At 32.7% G+C, this 21,024-nt stretch overlaps 3 protein-coding genes and 1 long non-coding RNA gene across 6 annotated transcripts; 2 read left to right on the forward strand and 2 right to left on the reverse strand.

Annotated features, from left to right (window-relative positions):
• Window positions 1–222: 222 nt before the first annotated feature.
• On the reverse strand, window positions 223–5,058 carry LOC11435370 (RNA-binding protein 48). Of its 3 annotated transcripts, none has more exons than XM_024783896.2 (9): window positions 4,922–5,058; window positions 4,747–4,830; window positions 4,555–4,635; window positions 4,331–4,470; window positions 3,547–3,640; window positions 3,375–3,438; window positions 1,999–2,061; window positions 1,443–1,915; window positions 223–1,317 (listed from the first exon to the last, which is right to left on the reverse strand). In XM_024783896.2, exons 1-8 carry the CDS (start codon window positions 4,981–4,983, stop codon window positions 1,838–1,840), a joined length of 666 nt encoding a protein of 221 aa, XP_024639664.1. In that variant the 5' UTR covers window positions 4,984–5,058; the 3' UTR covers window positions 223–1,317; window positions 1,443–1,837. The 3 variants fall into 3 exon arrangements, with proteins under 3 accessions (XP_024639664.1, XP_003616248.1, XP_024639663.1); XM_003616200.4 differs by having other exon boundaries at window positions 3,375–3,441; XM_024783895.2 differs by having other exon boundaries at window positions 223–1,366; window positions 3,375–3,441.
• A 1,362-nt stretch (window positions 5,059–6,420) lies between these two features.
• Window positions 6,421–12,235, reverse strand: LOC11442116 (zinc finger protein 830). Its single transcript, XM_003616202.4, has 7 exons — window positions 11,677–12,235; window positions 10,913–11,012; window positions 10,547–10,751; window positions 7,422–7,704; window positions 7,000–7,075; window positions 6,859–6,905; window positions 6,421–6,761 (listed from the first exon to the last, which is right to left on the reverse strand). The coding sequence occupies exons 1-7, from the start codon at window positions 11,763–11,765 to the stop codon at window positions 6,584–6,586; spliced, it is 978 nt and encodes a 325-aa protein (XP_003616250.1). The 5' UTR covers window positions 11,766–12,235; the 3' UTR covers window positions 6,421–6,583.
• A 4,738-nt stretch (window positions 12,236–16,973) lies between these two features.
• LOC120580531 (uncharacterized) lies at window positions 16,974–19,072 on the forward strand. Its single transcript, XR_005646264.1, has 3 exons — window positions 16,974–17,386; window positions 17,805–18,132; window positions 18,219–19,072. It is a non-coding gene; the product is annotated as an uncharacterized lncRNA (long non-coding RNA).
• A 250-nt stretch (window positions 19,073–19,322) lies between these two features.
• LOC112422162 (uncharacterized) lies at window positions 19,323–20,612 on the forward strand. Its single transcript, XM_024784965.2, has 2 exons — window positions 19,323–20,073; window positions 20,149–20,612. Exons 1-2 carry the CDS (start codon window positions 19,323–19,325, stop codon window positions 20,610–20,612), a joined length of 1,215 nt encoding a protein of 404 aa, XP_024640733.1.
• The last annotated feature ends 412 nt before the right edge of the window (window positions 20,613–21,024 follow it).

The following is a 21,024-nucleotide window of genomic DNA, read 5'->3' on the forward strand; positions in this document are numbered from 1 at the left end:
TAAGCCAAATGACAATGTCTACTGGACGATAAAACAAAGAATTTAATTTATACACTAACAAAGCAAATATGTAGTACAAAGAAAAATTCATCAAGGTTACCAGTTCATACTATAATGTTTTTTATTTGGTTGAAAGTAGCTACTGACATTGAGCTTATCCATTCCTGCTAGGAGAGGTAATGTATGCACAAAAATTTCAATATAATTGCACTCTGCCTGATCTGAATAAATGAACACAACAGCAGGAGGTCTACTGTTGCAAATATCGTAAGTGTAATTCATTTCTTAGCATTAACTAATTCAAAGTTCAAACCCTAACTTCTTTTTTTTTGGAACGACCATGATTCGACACATAACTACAAACTACAATTACGAAGTATCAAATCCTCCCTGATTGTTATCTAACAGCTATCTCTGCATCTGTTTACTATGTGGAATGGCCCAGAGTTGTCACTGTGTTGATCAATACTTCCATTACATGGTTGATTTAAAGGGAAACCAATGTGGTCACAGGCACAGCACCGAGTGGTGCTACTACAACCCACTGCCACCATGGTATAGAGTTTTGAAACTTCTCACAGCCACCATAGGATCCATTACATAGAAAAGCTTCTATTATTATAAATGATACAACCAAAATTCATTTTAACATATTCAACAAGTCTTTACATATTTTTACCAATAAAATTAGAATCAGACAACTCAGCTTACAAGTACCTCTCCATTTGCACAAGCATCTATCACATAACACAATCACATGGAAATCAAATCAGCATATTTAAATCAAAATCAAGTAATTATAAATAAACCTCGCGAACTTCTTCCTTCAACAATTTGATAAATGTCCCCAATTCCCAACTTTTTAATTCTATAATACGATTCCCGACAAGATAGACCAAAGAATCATGCTTTCATCGATCCCAAAATTCAAATAAAAAGATAACTCCAATACTAAGTTATGAATATTCACTAAAAGCCAAAGACCAAGTCAGTACCAGCGCAAAATGAGTAGAGGCAACTCAACTAAACCTTTGATATATAAATTGATGTAACACAGACACAATTTTTGTCCCATTTTACAAAGACAAAACTATTTTCCACAAAATAGAAAATAGAACTCAACCACAAGCATCTAACAAGAAGACAATGATTGCATAGATAACTAAAACACTTGTAGTGCAATTCCATTTACAATTACAAATTTCAAAAATGGCAAATTTCAAACAGCACACAAACCAACAAGGAATTAATTATCTAACTCTAGGTAAATGCAAGAGGCACATACCCTTCAATGGAATTGATAATACACTTTCATCTCTGTGCAAAAGGCAAGAAACTTATATCAATTCAAATCCAAGCACACAACCTACAAGAAGAAAATAAGGCTTTTCTAGTATAGAGACGAACGAGTGTGTAAAGAGAGCGAGGAGGAATTGCTTTACCTTATGACATTTATTGGATGAAATCTGAATAGGAGATTGATCTTGATCCGGAAGACGAAACTGAAGAGAGCTTCAGAGAGAGAGAGAGAGAGCAATCCGACAGTGTAGAGTTCTGATATTAGTAGTGTCATTTTTCAAATTTGCAAAGGGTAAATGAGTAATAAATAGTTTACTTAAATTTTCTTTTAAATCCCACAATTTGGGGGAACTCAAAAAATACATATAACGAGTTTTTTGTATGAATTTCCCCAATGTCTTTCCAGTTAATATAAAACTAACTCTCAAATGAGGAAGAGGCTAACCGTAAGCTTCCCCATTTCCTCCCTTTCTTTCCTGAAACCTCTCAAACACACTAAGAGGACATCGCAATTACATAAAACTTTCTAAGTTTACAATTAAATCCTCCTCCTATTATCAACTCGTGCTTTTTTTGATGTTGATCCAGCTTGTAGATGCTCACCACTGGATTGAATCTGGATTAACAAGAAGAAACTATTTCAAAGCTCAACACTATAAAATACGCCATATGATATTCTGAAGTAGGGAGCAATATTACCTTATCAAGCTTATCCCTGACAACCCTCACTGTTTGATTCATTGAATGGGAGGAAAAATAATCCTGTTTTATGCAACATGTTAGCATGGGGCAATAGATGAAATGCAATAAACATTCTTTCTTTGCAGACTACATCCTATATTCCTAGTTAAAGCAAAGTTTTATAAATTGAATATCATGGACATTATACTATCAGATCCAGCAACCCAGCCCCAAACAAAAAGCAACATAGTTTACAATTGTGAAAAATGAATTTCCATCATCAGAGATATGAAGATAGAGTCAGGTGCAGGCCCAATTAACAGAGCCCGCTTTAACGTAACTGATAGCCATTCAGTAGTTTTTATGTTGGTTATTTTGGGAGAGACTAGGGTCTCTAATTCCTAAAGGTTGGGGTATTTATTTCAGTTATCTCCTTTAATTTACAGCATTTGTAACTTGTAAGTTGTAACTATTCCTATTTCTTATAACCAACTCCGTAGAAGTTATTTCTCAGAGTGATTGTTGATGATATTACCCATTCTGTTCGTTACTTCTAAATATCTAATTTCCTGCACAGACAGACCAGATTTAAAAGTAACACTGATACCCATTCTGGTCATTATCCAATCACAATACAGACCAGATTTAACACTTATACCCATTTTGTTCATTATTTTATGTATATCCTATTAACACGCAGACCAGAATCCAGATCTATCAGACAGCAGAACAATTTAAAAAACAAAATAAAAACAAAACTATTCAATACTAATATAGGCTTCTTACAATTGATCTTGAGTACAAGGTTGACAAAAAAAAAAAACTTTACTTAACTAACATGGGAATGCTTTAACAAATATTCTAGCAACAATAATTTCAAGAGAGAATATTGTTAATCTGTTAGATACTGGTTCAGATGTGAATAAATACCGATGATAATTCAATGGTATTTGGGAGATTATTGCATAATAATAAGGGAATGATGTTATTATTGATACATGAAAGTAACTGCAGAAAAGTAACCAACCTCTAGAAATTAGAGAGCCTAGTCTCTCCCAAACCAACCCACATACAAATTACCCAATGCCCTCCCTTTTCCTCTGCATCTTTATTTATAATACTAACTCACTATAGCAGTTACATAGAAGTTCTGCAGATAGCAGTTACTATGCAACAGTTACTAATTAATATATTAAATAAACAACTAATATTCTAAAACTTATGGCCTTAGGAGTCCTATATCTAACATAATCCCCCAAAACAATTCTTCCAATTCAAAGGAGAAAATAAGCAGGAAAGAGTAAAATTCTTCTAATGCAAATGAGAAAATAAATAGAAAAGAGTAAAATTCTTCACATGTGTATATATTATTATAAAAAAAAATAAAAACAAACCTCGTTTGAGGAAACCGTTCTTTTTGGAAGATTACTGTTGTTTGACCTTACTTCAAATTCTTGACTACTACATTCAGGAAAAATTATCAATTATACACCTTATAGTTTTACACATTGCCTAAACATCAAATGGAAACAAGAACAGCAGAATTCATTCAGAAAATTAAATTACCTTTGATTAGGATCTAAATGTTCTGATTGGCAACTAGTGTTTGAGGTGATTAAGGGCCTGGAGCTTGAGGCTATAGTATCTTTGGGTCTTCTAGCTGAAGTTGATAAAAATGCCATTAGAGTAATTCGTGTAACAAGCATTTGTAAGTCTTGTATATAAGTGTTGTCAAATAGCAGTTATAGTGCTATAGTGTGACAGAAATGGAAAAAGTTTAAATTGCTCCGCTGTATGCTATTTAATACAAAGTGTTGTCAACAGTATTGTTAAATAGCAGCTATAGCGGTGCTATACATTATTTCTACATAGCATACCAGCATTTAATATAATAACCACGATAAACTTCTAGCTGAAGCTCAGGCTATAGTCTCTTTGGATCTTCTAGCTGAAGCTGATTAAAATGCCATTAGAGTAATTTATGCAACATGCATTTGTAAATCCTATATAGTAATATTGTCAAATAGTAGTTATAGTGGCGTAATAGTGTGACAGAATTGGAACAAATTGTTATTGTTCCGCTATACGCTATTTAATACAAAGTGTTGTCAAGAGTGTAGTTAAATAACAGCTATAGCAGCGCTATACCACTATAGTGTAGCGGAATTTGGACTAACTAATATAGTCCAATATTTGCCGCCATCCACGATTGACAATATTGGTTGTCAAATAGCAGTTATAGCCACTGTAGCATATCCGAATTTGAACAAATCAATATCTTCCGCAATTTGCAATCGATAATATTTCTATATAGCATGCCAATAATAAACATGGTAAGCTTTAAACTTACGGTTCAATCGAGCTAAAACCTCCTTTCGTCTTCCCTCCAACTTATCCTTTGTATCAGACAAACTCTCAAAATGGGGAGCATACGAAACCTGTAGTCGGTTTCCAAGGAAAACAAACTCATCTAATTTTCTTTTGGCAAACCTGAAAATCATAAATGCCAAATACTCCCTCAACCTCGACCTTCTCAAATTCACAATATAACTACTTCATTGAACAAAAAATAACCTGGCATTGCTGAAAAGATGGAATTTGATCCAATAAACATCGGTGAATTGCTCACAGTCTTCTGCATCCATTGGCTTACACCTAAAGAGATAACAAAAAAAAAAATTGACATAAAAATCAACAAGCTATACAAGAAAGAAGAAGAGGCACTAGGCGTGTTTTTGCAATTTCGAACAAAATGATGAAACTTACTCTTCAACTTCTCCGTAAGTTGAAAAAAGTTGCATCAAATCATTGCCACAGCCTAATGCTGGAACGTTCCTCACAATCAAATATCTGCATAATCAAAAATATATATAGAATTGAATAACGAAGTTTGAAGCATATACATAAATTAAAAGTGATCGATAAATAGAAAAAGCGATACCTTGATTCATCGCAGACGGTGTAGACGCGAACCGCCGGTGATTCGTCTTTGTAACGAGGCATCGACGAAAACGAAGTGGTAAGGGAACGAATTTTAGTATTTTTGTTTCTTTTTTGTTATTTTAAAAAATTTCAAAAAAAAAAAAAGAGGTAATAATTAATACTAATAATAAATGAAAATTTTAACAAAAAATAAATAAATGCATTTTTAATTAATTAATTTAAATACTTTCTTTTTCGTTTACAAAGTTAAAGGAACAAAGAGAAAATGGAAGAATGCCGGAATCAAGTTTTTGCAAATATGACGTATGATAAACCTGAAATCCCTAAATTTCAACAACCTTAATGATGATGTGGTAAACCCCCCATAACCAGCTCGGATTGGAAAACCAAGATAGTTCTACATTGATAATGGTGCAAACATGATTAAAAGAGTTCATCTGAACCCATCTATCCTCAAGACTAGCAGCCAACAAACTAGGAAAGCAAGAATTGAGAGTGACAAACAAATTGCGAACTTCAGTAAATTGTGATCTAAGCATTAGAAAGACAAGTAAAGTTTAAACTTCTCCAAAACCACCATACACCAACGGCGAAAACGTTGGAGCGGAGATAAGCGAGTCTGAGTTTGAACCATTTGAAAGAGTCATGATTAATGAAAAAATAAGTAAAAATGAATTCCAAAGAACGCTAAGTTTTTGAGGCCGTACGGCCTCTAATGCAACGGAGGAAATACAATAACAATCATTAATTATTTATATTAATGTATCATCAATTAAATATAGAAGTGTTGCTAATAATATCTGAGTTAAATATAAAAGTTTGTCAGAGATCCTCCTAAATAAGCATCTCACTTTATATCATCAAAATTCAACCTCAAATGCAACGGTGGAGAAAACTTTTAGACAGTTTGAAAATTGAGGGAGCTTTATTTAACTGTAGACTTGAAAATAAAGAGATCAAATTCGGGATAGAGTATGGGGAAACAAATATTATATTTAACTTTTTTTTTTTAACAAGATATTTAACTCTTTTTTTAATTTTAAACTACTTACATGCTTCAAAGTTTTTGAAAGTGCGTCTCATACTCTCATGACTAAAAGTATTGCTACATAGCATAAAATATTCTTTATTAAACGAAGGCAAGTAAAAGAAATATATAATGCATAATGCATATTAATACATTTTCAGCTGTAGTCAACATCTTTTATGAAAAGCTCTCGTACTAAAAAACATTTCCCTTGAATAAATAACTCTACTTTAATGAACAAAACCAAAATTATATGATAACAAATTGGTTTAGAAGTGAGACGAGCCTTATCCCAATAAAGTCAGTTAGCTAGCTGTTGTTTAGGAGAAAAGTATTCTCCAACTTACTTTGATTGGGAAAGACATGGTTCCTTTAACTTATAAAAAGATAACTTGACAAGAGAAAGTGAAACAAGAGAAATCTACAAAATGACAATTGGATGAAAATAAACACGTTATGTCCAATGGCTCTAAGCAAATTCAGAAATAGGGGAGTTAAAATAATTGCACTTTAGTTAGAAGTTAGACAAGACGATGATAATCAAAATCATTATACATGCATAATGTGATTGTGAATGTACAAATTATATATTCCATGTTGGAAATTCAACAAACAGCAAAATTTAGCAAGCATTCACAAGTGTTGTGCCCTCCAGTCCACAGCAAAGTTCTCACCACTTTCATCATCACTGGATGAATCTTCATGTCTGGCTTCCTTGGTTACAACCCCGGAAGATTTACTAAGCTTTGCTTTAGAAGCCTTTAGCTCCAATCTCTTCCTTTTCAACATTTCCACTTTCTCCTTTAAGTTCCTGTAGAAAACAACAATATCGAGATGGATGGAAGATGTTTAGGAGAATTGAACAAATTAAATTGGAAAAGAATGAAGCATAAGAAAGGTATGCATACCTTTGCTCAACAGATTCAGCTTCTTCTATCATTTCTGCAGCATCAATCTGCTCATAGTGACAAACATTTGATCAAATTTCATGTTTAAGGGTTGAAAGTTTAAGATTGAAAAATCAGCAGTACATAAATAATGATCATTACCTCTTCTTCTTCCATCCGATCATCCACCTCCTGCAAGTCTTCTTGAATCAACTTCTCAAATTCCTTGTACTCGTCCCTAAGAGAGCATTCAAAAGAAATCAATAGCATTCTATGTTTCAATACCTTTTATTTATTTGATTAAAAAGACTAAGCAAAAGGTTGATATACTATCAACTAGTGCAATTAATTATTCTTGTTCTAATTCTCTTTGGCGTACTTCAAAACTCATACTCAGTTTGGTGAGAATATTTATGGAGAATTTCACTATTCTCTTTGTCATTATTCATGTAAAATATTTTCTGCCACAACAGTCTGTAAATTTGTGTTCTCTTTACTTCCATTCCATGCAAACTAGATTCATGACAATTAAATGTGGTAGTAATGCATATGGATGCAGAAACAAACATAGATTAAGGACCTACTTGACATCTGGCTTAACGAGCTTAATGCCACGTGCCCGCAAATCAGCCTCTTTATTATCAAAAAAGCCTTCAGGCAGAGCTCCTTTTCCTTGCTTGATCTCTGCATCTATAGTCTTGACTGATGTCTGCTTAGTCTCCACTGTTGCTTGATTAACCTTTGACTGTGTAGGATTATTATTTCCGTGGAAGTGATCTTTCTCTTTTGAGTTTGACACCGAACTTTGAGCAGAAGCCCCCATGTTTCTACCTAAATCTGAGTCCACTAAATGGACAGAGTCCTTTTCTGGAAGCAAAAATATCAATGAAATAAAAGGGGAGTTAATATTGATGCAATCAATGTTATCCTCAAACATGTACTTATAAGAAGTTCAAAGTATGATAAAGCACCACGTGATATATCAAGTAAAGGTAATAAAAAATACACTGTTCGTTGTGATTTCATTATTACAAAAATAAACATACTCCCACTGCACCGTAACACCTATCAAAAAAGCTATAAAATAATATTTAAGCACATATGTATAAGTAGGAGGTGTGTCAGGTGAGAATGGGTACACTATTCCAAAAGACCAAAACAGTAATGAAGTTTAGGACAGGGCAAGAGTCCCCATCGAAAGTAAAACTACTCAGGGTATCCGCTAACCCAAAAGTAAAGGGGGGTAATTGGCATTCTGTGGAGTGGATCTAACTCTAAACATGAAGGACTAGACCCAAATTAATCTTAGTCACTGTACTCTTGACGATAGGTTTATAGAAAAGTCGCCAGCCAAGCTTAATTTTGGGTTTTGATAGGCCAGGCTCACCAATGGAATACAAACAGCGCCCCAACAACACTGTTATGATTTCTGCCTCGGCATACAGTAGAATGGGACAACAATGTAGATAATCATTTAACAACACCCATTAGAGTTGGACCTTGTATGTGTTATTGAGCATGTGGATATCTTGGAATGAATTGCACAATAATTTGAGGGATGTGAAAGTAGTCGGGAAACCTAGCGGAGTTAGCATGTCCGAGGGAAGAACTAAGAGATATTAGACTAATCGGATACACAGAGAGAAAAGCATTACTAGAAAACATAACTCATCAATATGGCTAAAATGATCATCAACCTATAGAACTAGTTGGAAAGTTGCATGACTAAAGATGAGATTCAATATGACCATTAGCGAAAAAATCCCATAAGCAAAGAAACTAAAACTTCTCCAAATGCAACAAGCACATTTAAACCACAAGAACTTTAGGGTATTAAAAAAAATATTGAAAATGGTGTTGGTTTATAATTCCATCCCAATCATGAATAACTCATCATAGCATGACTCATTCGTCGGGTAGGAGAAATCACCATTGGTATAATTTATAACGGGGGGCTGGTATTAATCACAGTTAATCAGTTCACCACTATAGTTGGGCCAAAGTGGGCCTGGGGATAGCCAAGGCCAAACAGAATTTGGGACAGCTGGGGTCAAACTATAACTTAGACATCCCAGAGTGCGAAGCTCGGCGGTGAGCTTGGGACGCACAGGAATTGGAGTATTGAGGTTAGGGGTTCAACCTCCTCCTTGCTACCCACCTTCGACTAACAAGGATTGACAATTGACCTAATACCATTTATTGTTAAAATAAAAACTGTAGCTAAGATAACCTAAGGTTTGTAGTAACTGAGACGAATTTATGTAGGGCTTTAGAGACGTGCAGAAGAATGGTAGATAGAAAGTAAATCCACAAACAAAGAGAGAGCATGAAGAAAGAAAAGATAGTAGGAATTTATGCACAATTGAAGATAAAATAATCATCATGGAGATAGTGACGTTATTACAGTAGAATTCCAAACCTTCGGGAACTCAACAACAAAATAGCGATGAGATGAGAAAGGTCATGGAAGATGATGATACCAATTTGAAACCATGTTGAACTTGTATGATTATAGTCTTGCCAAGGAATGAGGGAAGAGAAAGAAGAAATTTTTTGAATTGTGATTATGGTTTTATACATAAGACAAAGCGTTGATATTTTTTATTACTAGTACTAGATTTCTAATCCTAATTAAATAAGACAAGTAATAATGATAATTTCAAGACTCATAATCTTGATGAAAATGCAGAATGGGTTATGTATTGAGTCTGAATTTCCACTATGAATTACAAACACAAACACACACACACACAGAGATTAACAACCCAAGCTTGCTTAACATGACTCTGACAATAACTGTAACAAGCTTCTAATAAATTCTAACAGTTACTAACTGACTAGGAATGCTCTAGATTCTAACTGCCAGAAGCTTAACACAGCCACATAAACTACTGTAAACAAAGCTGACAGAAACAGCCCAGTACGGCAGAAGATAAAACTATAAAATAATGCAGTCAGTGCAGTTATCATAACCAATCACTCTATCAGTATCAATTCACTCTATCGGTATCAATATGAAAATCAATCCTAAGATATAACCTGAGATATATTTGAAATTGCTCTAAGATATTTTTTATATATTCTAACATTGTCCGCACCTAGGATCACAATTTGTTATGATTGGTGTCGGATGATAGAAACTGGTACCAAAGTACCGATTAATATTAATATTACAATAGATTCCCAAGAAATTCGAGAGTCCTGGATCCCTCCCTTCTCAAATGTTCGAGAGTTGGGTCTCTCTCAATCCTTTACCAAATAACCGATCCCCTCTTTCCTTTGTCCCATAAATTCCCTGTTTATAATACAAATAATAAATGCCACACATAACCATAACTATCCTAATTAAAACAATATACAACTACCCTCCTAATTAAAATAGGATATAACATAACTGCCTTATTTCAATAATCAGAACCATCTAATAGATCGCCATGTTGTAAACTCAAAATGGAGAATAATCAGCTAGAAGCAACCCATGACTTTTTCTTGTTATAACCAAAAACTAGTCCTATCTCACCCAATTAACTCTCGAAAATGTGTAAACAAACAAGCTAGATGTTAAACGCCTACACAGAAAATGTGTGGAACAAACATCATTGGCTGTGCCTATTGCCTAATGCCTATGGTGTGCAAGTGAAACTCCACAATATTAAATATACAAGAATGTAAACATATACAGCTTCGATTTTCTAAACCAAATACTTACCAGATCTTGTCTTCTTTGCATCATTGTTGTCAAAAAAATCTGGTGGAAGAACTGATGACGACTGAGGTTTAGGCACTTCTTGTGGACTCTTGGGAATTTTGAACTGTGAGCCCGAAGGCTGCTCGGGTTTAGCCTTGGGAATATCAGGTTTTGCATTGCTTTGCTTAGTTAACCCAGCAGCATTAGCTTTAAGATTAGTTATTGCCTGACAAAGATAGTAATTCTGTTAAGCTAAGCTTGTTTTGGGCTGAAACAAATGCAAATGGAAAAAATATCATACCCTCCAAAAAGATTTATAAGCGCGAGCAAAGAGATTTCAAACAAAAATTCCATAAAGAAAATAAAGGAGATTGTAAATATAATCACCTCACGATGCTTTCGAGAAACTTGATGTGCATCCCACAAGGACTCGGACTTCAAAACAACATCACAAACTCGGCAAACAGGCTGATCAAATTCATTATACCTGTATGCATATGCACAAAGAAATAACAACAAATCAAAACAACAATATAGCAATAAGAATAAGAAAACACATGCAGATCATCTTGTAAAATTAGAATTTTTTTTGCCAAACAAGAATGAGGCATTAAGCACTAACACAAACACAGACAGACACCGACACAACACTAACACGTAGACGCCATGATAATTTAGTAAAATTGAGAGGCACTGACGCAGACACCAACAAACACCGGACCCGCTTTCAATCTGAAGTGTCGGTGCTACGTAATGACAAGCACAAACAAGTAGCTAGCCATGTAGCACCGATCGAAGGCGTGTCTGCCACGCAGTGTACAACACAGACACATATCATTGTATTCAATTTTTCAAATAATACTCGGTGTTCATGTGTCAGTGTCGTATGCGGTGTATGTGTGTCAATGTCAGTGCTTCATAGGCAGCTAGTAGATACAATCAAATGCAATAATCATCAACATTAGACACAAAAATCAAGTAAATAAAATAAAAGGGCACAACTAAATTCATAAGCATAAAGCATTTAAGCACTAAAGTTTCAATCTTATATGAAGAATAACAAATAAAAGCATGTGGGGTTCGAGTTTGCAACTAAGACTGCATAATAAAAATAACAGTTCTATAAGTGAATCAAAGAACAATGAACGAACCTAACAAGGGGAGAATCTATGCGTTTGTCCTTCTTCTGGGCGTTCAATTTGGCACGAAACAATGCTTTTTTCTTTGCCTGCGCATCCATGGTTTTGATTTTTGGAACAAATTGGTAACGATTGAATCAAAAATCCAAATAGGGGTTCGCGAATAGCAAGCAACCAGGTAAGGTAATTAAAACCAGCCGGTTCAAATGAAAAAACCGGGTAGTTTAGTTTCCTTGTTTTTGAATAGAAACCATAGTTTTTAAAACCGGATCGGACCGGCCGGTTGAACCGGTCGGACCATGAACCGGTGGGGTGTCCGGTTCGATCTATTTATTGGATCGGCCATGCAATCAAACCGGCGTGGCTCGGCGGAAACCGGTAAAAACCGGTGAATCGGCCGGTTTACAAAACCGGACCGGTTCAACACTCAGATTTTAAAATAAAATAAAAAACAGAAAACAAGAAATAGAAGAGAAGAAAGGAATATGGTTCGATTATAAACTGTAAATGGAATGGGAATATGATTCGATTAAGCTGCAAAGAAGAAGCAGAGAACTCAAAGAGAAAAAAAAATTAACAACACTGTTCTTATGTGAGGCGGCTGATGTGTTTGGGAAGAAGCATACTTTCTTATGCTGATGTTGAACCTGTTAGTGGATATTTAGGGTTTGGGTTTGTGGTCTGATGGGCTTATCAAACATAGGCCCATTTTTAATGTTTCATGGATATAATTGCTCAATATACTCCCGTATCAACAAAAATAACAAAGCAATGTTTTTTTTCTTTTCTTTTACAACTATTAACAATTATGTTTTCTTTTTACAAATACCAACAAAAACTGTTTTATTAAGAATACCATTAATTTTTATTATGATAATTTGTTTAATCTTGATATTTTATGACTTCTTTTTTTATTGAGAGGTTGGTATTGTATGGCTTATAAAATAAAAATTAAATTGAGTATGATATTATTTTTAAATAATGTAATTTATTTTGAGACCGAAACATCTGATTCAATTCGGTTTAATGCTTATACAAGAAAATTATATGACCGAGTCATACAACCGAGTTATTTGGTTCAAACCGAGTTAGTCATGCGGTTCAACCAATGATCCAGTGGTTCGACCATTGACTCAGTGATCCGACGCCCTTACCGAGTCGATGACCGGTCCGGTTTTTAAAACTATGATAGAAACATCAATGGATCAATGGGCACGGTATGATTCGTCCTCGACCCGTATGATACGAGTATTCATGGATAACCGTAAATTTTAATTTTATTTATTTTTTGGTACAAAGAATAATGTTTTTTAATTACCAAAAAAACTTCTACTTTTAAAAATTCATTTAAATTTCATAAATCATATCATAATACATGCAAAATTAATGATTCTTACATAATTCATTTAAACTTCTTACATAATTCATATGTTAGAACGAACAAACAACATCAATGTAACTATATTTGGGAAAAAACACTAGTGACTATTCAAAGTTCATAAGGCACGCATACCTGGAATCAAAGTGATACTAAACAATTTCTCTAAGATATTTAACCATTGAAAATAACCTCTTTCAAAGCATGATTACATATCTTTGATATGAATTCACAACACCGCTCAAAGCTTATGATTACATAACCTCCAATTTTACAACCGTGGTCATAACAGTTTCGTTACAAAGATATTTAAATGTATAAAGACCACATTTTTAAAAAATGGTTTACTTGTTTGTCTATTGATGTTGAGACAATATTGGTGCTTGTTTTAACAAAACTACTAGAGGATGTGTTATTGTTCTTGATCCCACACAAAATTTAACTATGGAAATATCAAGATCAATGATTCTCAATGACGTTATGACGGATCCAATTTTTTGAGGAAACAATGAATCAATTGAACCCAATATCGTCGTCTCTGATTTACATGGTAATATATTTTCTGACATGCATATCAATGCTTGTTGGAAGGATGCACTAATACAGTAATATAGAAAAACTATATTCGAGACTAAAGAAATGAAATATAGCAAATTTAAATCATAATTTTATGACAGAAATTAAAGGCAATGTTGAGAATCATAAAGTATGATCGTTTAATTTTGCTTTATTCTTTTTTTTGGTCAAGATTTTGCTTTATTCTTAATGTAAATAGAAAACTTTTTTCGTAGATCATCTTATAAATGAAGTATTATTTTTGGACGATGTTTCCCCGTAATTTCATGGTTCCTGTCAAAATTGGTCCGACTACAATTGAGTTTATGTATTGAATTAGAGATCTTAGACCATCTATAATGCAACACCCTATTTGTGTGCTTAGATGAGTTCGACCGTTAATTGAGACTTCAACCCAACACTTCAAAACAATTATTAATTGAGTCCCAATAATAAATCTATATCATTAAATTTCAACGATAATTTCTATACTCATTCATAATTTATAATTTTAAAATATTGAAGTACTTTAATTATATCTTTGTCAGTTTTAATGTAAATTGGAGTTAATGTATTTATCAAGCAAAATGGGTCCGACGACAATGAAGTTAATGTAATGAATTAGAGATCTTAGACCATTTACAATGCAACACCTCGATTGGATGCTTAAATGGGTTTGATTGTTAATTGAGACTTCAATTCAATACTTCAAAACAATTATTAATTGGGTCCCAACAATAACTCTATATCATTAAATTTCAACGATAATTTATATACTCTTTCATAATTTGTAATTTTAAAATATTGAAGTACTTTAATTATAAATTATAAAAAACAAACATTTTTTTATTTTATTTTATTAATAACTCTATAATTAATATTTAATAAATCATTGTTTTTTTTTAAGAAATAAATCATTTTTGGTTCTTGGGGAAAAGAGACAAGAGGCAATAAACAATTTGATCTTATGGATAATATGACTTATATAATTTGAATTATTAATATTTTTCATAATTATGTTTTTCAAGCAGTTTTGAATCAATGATCGAAAGAATCAGAATATTTCGAAGGTGTTTTGTGGAGCATCGTTTGAATTTGAAGGATACTAGGAATGAGCGGAAGGATTCGGAGCATAATGAGTTTAGTGATGCTTCACTGTATGAGGAAAGGGAGTTTACTCTTAATCCGTCTGAAGATTTGCAACAAAGTCCACTTTTGTTTTAATGTTTAGATGTTAACTTATTATGTTTCAAAAAAATGCTAACTTTCTTGCCATTTTTTCACTTTGTTTTCACTTTAGCGAATATACCAATAAATTTAACAGTGTGATTTATGTGATCTTTTAGCCTTATCCTCAAGAAATTATATGATAGACAACAAGAAAGTGTATTATTGAATAATTCAAAAACATCAAGATGAACTTTAATATCCCCATATCAACAATCGTTGTAATTAAAAAACGTTAACATAAAACTACATTTGAACTAAAATTATATTATTTTTTTAACACAATCACAATACAACAAAATACTATCGTCTCGAATTCATACATACCATAAATATTTGTTGTACTTTTTTTAACTACAAAATACTATTGTCTCAAATCCATACATACCTAAATATTTGTTGGATATAATTTTTTTTCCTCTCATTCTTCTCAACACCCATAATCTCTCACTCTTATTTCTGATATTTTTTTTTTAGATCTCAGGTCTAATTACATATAGATTTGCATTTAAAAAAGTCAATATGGAGCATCGTTTGAATTTGAAGGGTACTAGGAGTGAGCGGAAGGATTCGGATCGTAGTGAGTTTAGTAATGCCTCACTGTATGAGAAATGGGAGTTTACTCTTAATCCGTCTGAAGATTTGCACTACATTTCAATTTCAAAATGGTATGATTTAAGTGTTATTTATTGAAAATACTGAGTTTATTCCCTATTTACGATATTCAGTATATTGCAATACTTCTGAACACTTAGTTGCACATTTGCAGGCGCATCCATTATATAAAAAAAAAATCGGGATTGAAACTACTCATTATGTTTGATGCAACAGAGGCAAATATAATCTTGGGTTAATTGCAGCAGTGCACCCCACTGTACCTTGAAAATTGCTTTACCTCAAGAATAATTTTGATTCTCCAGATATTTATTGAAGGCATCCACACGTGTTTCAGGCCGGAAATGATTTTGCGAATAGTCAATGGTCTGTTAAAATTATGTTTCAACTTCAATATATCACGTAAGTTTGGTTATATATATAATATTAGTCCTCAACTGATTTATGGGCACATATTTGACACTAATTTTTTTCTTCTTGACATATTTTAGCGATAAGCCTAATGCAGTTCATCCTTTACATAGTACCTTCATCATGGACGTATATTGGCTTGGGAAGCATATTATTGACAAAATATTTTATGATGTTTTAGAGACTACAAAGAAGACTTTTACATAGCACAGAGAGAAACCTGACTGAACAGGGTATATTTTAATTATAATATATATAAGTATTATGTTAGACGACTCTTACCGGTTTTTATCATAGTAATATTAATTAATATATGTGTAGCTATTTGAGCTATCTTAAAGAAATTAGAAAAATTGTAACTATAAACTAACAAATTTTTCATTTGATTTTGGCAGAGGTTTGACACAATGCATATGGAATAACAAACAAAAGTTTAATTTTTATTTAAGTTCTCTCTCCTATTTTAATTTTATAATCTATATTTTTTATTGTCTTTTGAATGTTGAAGGTTTGATTTTACTAGGCTCGTAAAATTATTGTTTTCTTATCAATAATATCATGAGTACTAGACTACAAAACTCTCAGTGTTGTTTTGACTTTTGTTTTAATGTTTAGATACTAAGTTATAATGTTTCAAAAAAATGCTAACTTTCGTGCAATTTTTTCACTTTGTTTTCACTTTAGCGAATATACCAATAAATTTAATAGTGTGATTTATGTGATCTTTTAGCCTTATCCTCAAGAAATTATATGATAGACAACAAGAAAGTGTACTATTGAATAATTCAAAAACATCAAGATGAACTTTAATATTCCCATATTATAATGGTTTACCTTTATGTTTTATAACATATCAACAATCGTTGTAATTAAAAAACGTTAACATGAAACTACATTTGGACCAAAATTATATTATTTTTTAACACAATCACAATACAACAAAATACTATCGTCTCGAATTCATACATACCATAAATATTTGTTGTACTTTTTTTAAGAATGTTGAAGGTTTGATTTTACTAGACTTGTAAAACTATTGTTTTCTTATCAATAATATCATGAGTACTAGACTATAGATCTTAGAGCCTGTTTGGTTCAGCTTTTCACCACTAAGACGTGATTCTACAACCCTCAAAAGTGAAAAGCTGAATTTTCAATGGTGTTTGGTTTGGCTTTTAAGAATTGATTCTATCCTCCAAAAGCAATTATCCATGAAGCTACAAATCCTAACTTTTGGCTTTTGTAGAATCAATTCTACATTAAACTATTATCAATTCCATAACTACCCTCTTAATTATCATCAATTTTTATCACCCTTTCTCCAACCATATTTGTTTTTCTCTACCTGGAACCTTAAATTCATTCGCTCCACTGTCTACTTTTCTCTAGCTAGAACTCAACCACCCTTCACAAATTTAATCTAAAAATTTATTGCTATTAGGTTATATAACAACACCACCTCCTGCTAGCAAATATCTACTCAAGAGAACAACAAAAAGGAAAAATTCTGCTCAAAAGATAACAATCAACAACAAGGTAATTTGGCATTTTTGAGTGATTTTTACTTTGATTTGCTTACTTGTTTGTATTAAATTTAACCTTTTTTCTTTGCTGCAATGCTTATAAAATTTGTTTGGTTGCATAGTATAACATCTCTTATGAATTTCTACAAACAAAAAATATTGCATTATATGTGTTTGATAAAATGTCTCTTAGAGCTTAAAGTGATTTTTTATGAAAATTATGCAGTTAGTAACTTAAATATTTATGCTAAAGTGTTTGAATGTAATTTTAAACACTAGTTTAAAATGAACACTTGTTATGTAAAATTTATATATTCATGCCATGATGTAAAATTTATACAATAAAAAGAAAGAATACTTGTTATGCATCTATAGAGGTAGTGTTGGCTCATTTTATCTTTTATTTTTCCTATCATACTTTGTGTACATAGCATTATGGCTAAACAAAAGAAAGTTTATGCGGATTGGTCGGATCTTAAAGTGAATGAAATATTCATCCAAACATGTTTGGATCAAGTTGTCAAGAATGAACGCGTTAGCACTAGCTTTACTAAGAAAGGGTGGAAAAACATTGTTTGCCAATTTCATGAATCAACCGGGAGAGATTATGACAAGATTCAATTGAAGAATAGGTATGATGCCTTGAAAAAGGAATGGAGAGTATAGTTTAACCTATTTGGAAAAGTTACCGGAATGGGGTGGGATAATGAGAGGAATACCTTTGATGCACCAGATGAGTGGTGGGAGAACAAACAATTGGTATGTGAAAAAACAAATATGTTGCTTAGTAATACTTAGATTTATATTTAGCATGTTAATTACATGATGATGGTTATGAAATGCAGGAAAATCCTCTCTATGGAAAATTTAGAGAGAAAGGACTTCCATTTGCTAATCAACTAATCACACTTTTTAAGGATGTGGTGGCTAACGGGAGCATGCTTGGGCACCTTCAAGTGGCATATTGCCCAACGAGGACTGTGGTACTGATGTTGGTCAAGACGTAAATAATATTGACTTGGATGTGGGAGAAGGATCAGGTGATAGTGAAGATGTGAGTATTGGAGCAACTGGAGAATTTGCAAATATTAATTTGAATATTTCACAAGGAGCTTCTAGCCAAATTAGTGGACAAAAGAGAAAGAGAGCTGGTGGTGTTGATAAGAAAACCAAGAAAAAGACAACTCCCGCATTGGCAATAGCTGAAGCTATGAAAGAGATTGCTGAGACATGTAAGACGAGAAATGATGTTTTAACTAATGCATCTATTGGTGATGTGATGGCTGAGCTCCATAGCATGGATGAAATTACAAGTGATGTAGACTTGTTCGCAAAATGTTGTCAACTAATGATGTTCAAGCCAGCTAGGGAGATGTTTGTTTCCTTTCAAGGCTTTAAGGATAGAAGGTTGAAATGGCTTAAGTATGCAACAGATAACCCTATGTCATTTATGAAGATGTAACTGTTTCGGACTCTCTTAAGTATCAGGACTTATCTTATATTAGGAGTAAGCTTAAGTTTTAGGAGTTATCTTATATTAGGAGTAAGCTTAAGTATGAATCTGCTATAAATATTAGGAGTAAGTTTAAGTATTAGGAGTGATCTTATATTAGGAGTTATCTTTAATGATGTGGATCCTTTTAGAACTTGCACTGTAACATATAATGTAACATGTAATATGTCTTTTGAAATTTGAATGAAGTGGATCCTATTATGTATTTTTCTATCATGTTTTTTGCTATAGTTTTGTGTACATATGAATATGCCCTATACTTATGAATTTGCTATAATTCTGCTGTACATAAATATTATAGAACTTACCTACTGTGCAGCCATAAAACATGTATATAGTTTTCTTCATGTTTTCTACTATGGTCTTTTCCATCCTTTCTCCATGTTTTTTACTATAGTTTTTTAATAACATTATTTTACAATAGGTGAAGGTAGACATGAACGATTGGAATGAGCAATCAGACCACATTAGAGATCAAGATGAAGAAGATGATGACATTTTCCAACAAGCTATTTTAGTGTCTGCACTAGTTGGTGAGTATGCAATAAACCATTTATGCAAAGAACCTTGTAGAACTAGTGAGCTAACAGGTCATTCTTGGGTTCAAGAAATATTGCAAGGTAATCCGACTCGTTGTTATGAGATGTTTCGAATGGAAAAACATGTATTTAATCTATTGTGCACTAAATTAGTTAAGCTTGGTTTAAAGTCATCTAATCGAACGACGGTTGAAGAAATGGTTGCAATGTTTTTAGTTGTTGTTGGCCACGGGGTAGGTAATAGAATGATTCAAGAAAGGTTTCAACACTCGGGTGAGACTGTTAGTAGATATTTTCATCGAGTACTTCATGTCGTCCTTAAGTTGTCTATCAAATATATTAAACCCGAAGATCCTACGTTTCATGATTGTCATTCCAAAATAAAAAATGATCAACGATACTGGCCCTTTTTTAAGAATGCTATAGGAGCAATTGATGGTACACATGTGTCATGCGTAGTTAGTGGCAGTGAGCAAACAAGGTTTATTGGAAGAAAGGGATATCCTACACAAAATGTAATGGCCGTATGTGATTGGAATATGTGTTTCACTTTTGTATTTGCTGGTTGGGAAGGTACTGCTCATGATGCTCGTGTTTTTGACCAAGCTTTAACAAATGCAAATCTTAATTTTCCACACCCTCCGCCAGGTTTGTTATTTAATATTACTCCAAATGATTTGTTATATTTAACTTAAGTTTAAATATTTTTTTCTTTCTTTCTAGGTAAGTATTATTTGGTAGATTCTGGCTATCCAACACCAATAGGGTACATTGGTCCATACAGACATGAACGGTATCATCTTCCTGAATTTAGGCGTTCTAACGGGTTTGCAAATCATAATGAAGTATTTAATTATTATCACTCAAGTTTAAGGTGCACAATAGAAAGAACTTTTGGGGTATGGAAGAACAGATTTGCAATCCTACGTCGCATGCCTAACTTTAAATTTGAGACACAAGTTCAAATAGTTGTCGCAACAATGGCTATACACAACTTTATCCGAAGGAAGCCAGAAATTGATATTGATTTTAATGTTTATGAAGATGAAAGCACGATCATTCACCATGATGATAGCTCATCTAACTTGGATCAATCCCATGTTTTAAATGTAGTTTCGTCGTCAGAGATGGATCGCGTTCGAAACATAATCCGCAATGAAATTATTGAGCACAGGCAAAATAATTAGTATTGTTTTTTAAATTATTATATCAATATTTTAGTACTATAATACACTTTAAATTAGTTTTGTAATAATATTAGTACTTTGTTGCAATTTAAATTCTATTATCTATTTGTAATTTTTATTTTCATGCTATTAGTATTGTAATAACTTATATTTTAACTATATTGCACTTAATTATCCTAATTTAGTAATTTCTATTTAGCTATGTCCATTTTAGTAATTATACATTCAAAAGCAATTTTGATAAAACTATCCAAACAACATTCAGTTTGTTTAATCGATTCTGCATTATTGTATCCAAACATAAATCAATTCTCTCATAATCAATTCTGTCAGAATCAATTCTATCTAAAGCTAAACCAAACACACACTTAGTGTTGTTTTGACTTTTGTTTTAATGTTTAGATACTAGCTT

This window comes from Medicago truncatula, chromosome 5 (assembly GCF_003473485.1).
Source record: "Medicago truncatula cultivar Jemalong A17 chromosome 5, MtrunA17r5.0-ANR, whole genome shotgun sequence".
NCBI lineage: Eukaryota > Viridiplantae > Streptophyta > Magnoliopsida > Fabales > Fabaceae > Medicago > Medicago truncatula.

What these genes read in the sequence shown, in the direction of transcription:
- LOC11435370 (XM_003616200.4), bottom strand. Translation starts at nt 4,983, where the DNA reads ATGCCTCGTTACAAAGACGAATCACCGGCGGTTCGCGTCTACACCGTC. An exon ending in GAACGGTTTCCTCAAACGAG is followed by an intron (nt 2,062 to 3,374) that starts GTTTGTTTTTAT and finishes TGCATAAAACAG; the next exon opens with GATTATTTTTCCTCCCATTC. An exon ending in TCAGGGATAAGCTTGATAAG is followed by an intron (nt 1,916 to 1,998) that starts GTAATATTGCTC and finishes TTGTTAATCCAG; the next exon opens with ATTCAATCCAGTGGTGAGCA.
- LOC11442116 (XM_003616202.4), bottom strand. Translation starts at nt 11,765, where the DNA reads ATGGATGCGCAGGCAAAGAAAAAAGCATTGTTTCGTGCCAAATTGAAC. An exon ending in TGCAAAGAAGACAAGATCTG is followed by an intron (nt 7,705 to 10,546) that starts GTAAGTATTTGG and finishes TTTTGCTTCCAG; the next exon opens with AAAAGGACTCTGTCCATTTA. An exon ending in GCTGAATCTGTTGAGCAAAG is followed by an intron (nt 6,762 to 6,858) that starts GTATGCATACCT and finishes TGTTTTCTACAG; the next exon opens with GAACTTAAAGGAGAAAGTGG.
- LOC112422162 (XM_024784965.2), top strand. Translation starts at nt 19,323, where the DNA reads ATGAACGATTGGAATGAGCAATCAGACCACATTAGAGATCAAGATGAA. An exon ending in TTTTCCACACCCTCCGCCAG is followed by an intron (nt 20,074 to 20,148) that starts GTTTGTTATTTA and finishes CTTTCTTTCTAG; the next exon opens with GTAAGTATTATTTGGTAGAT.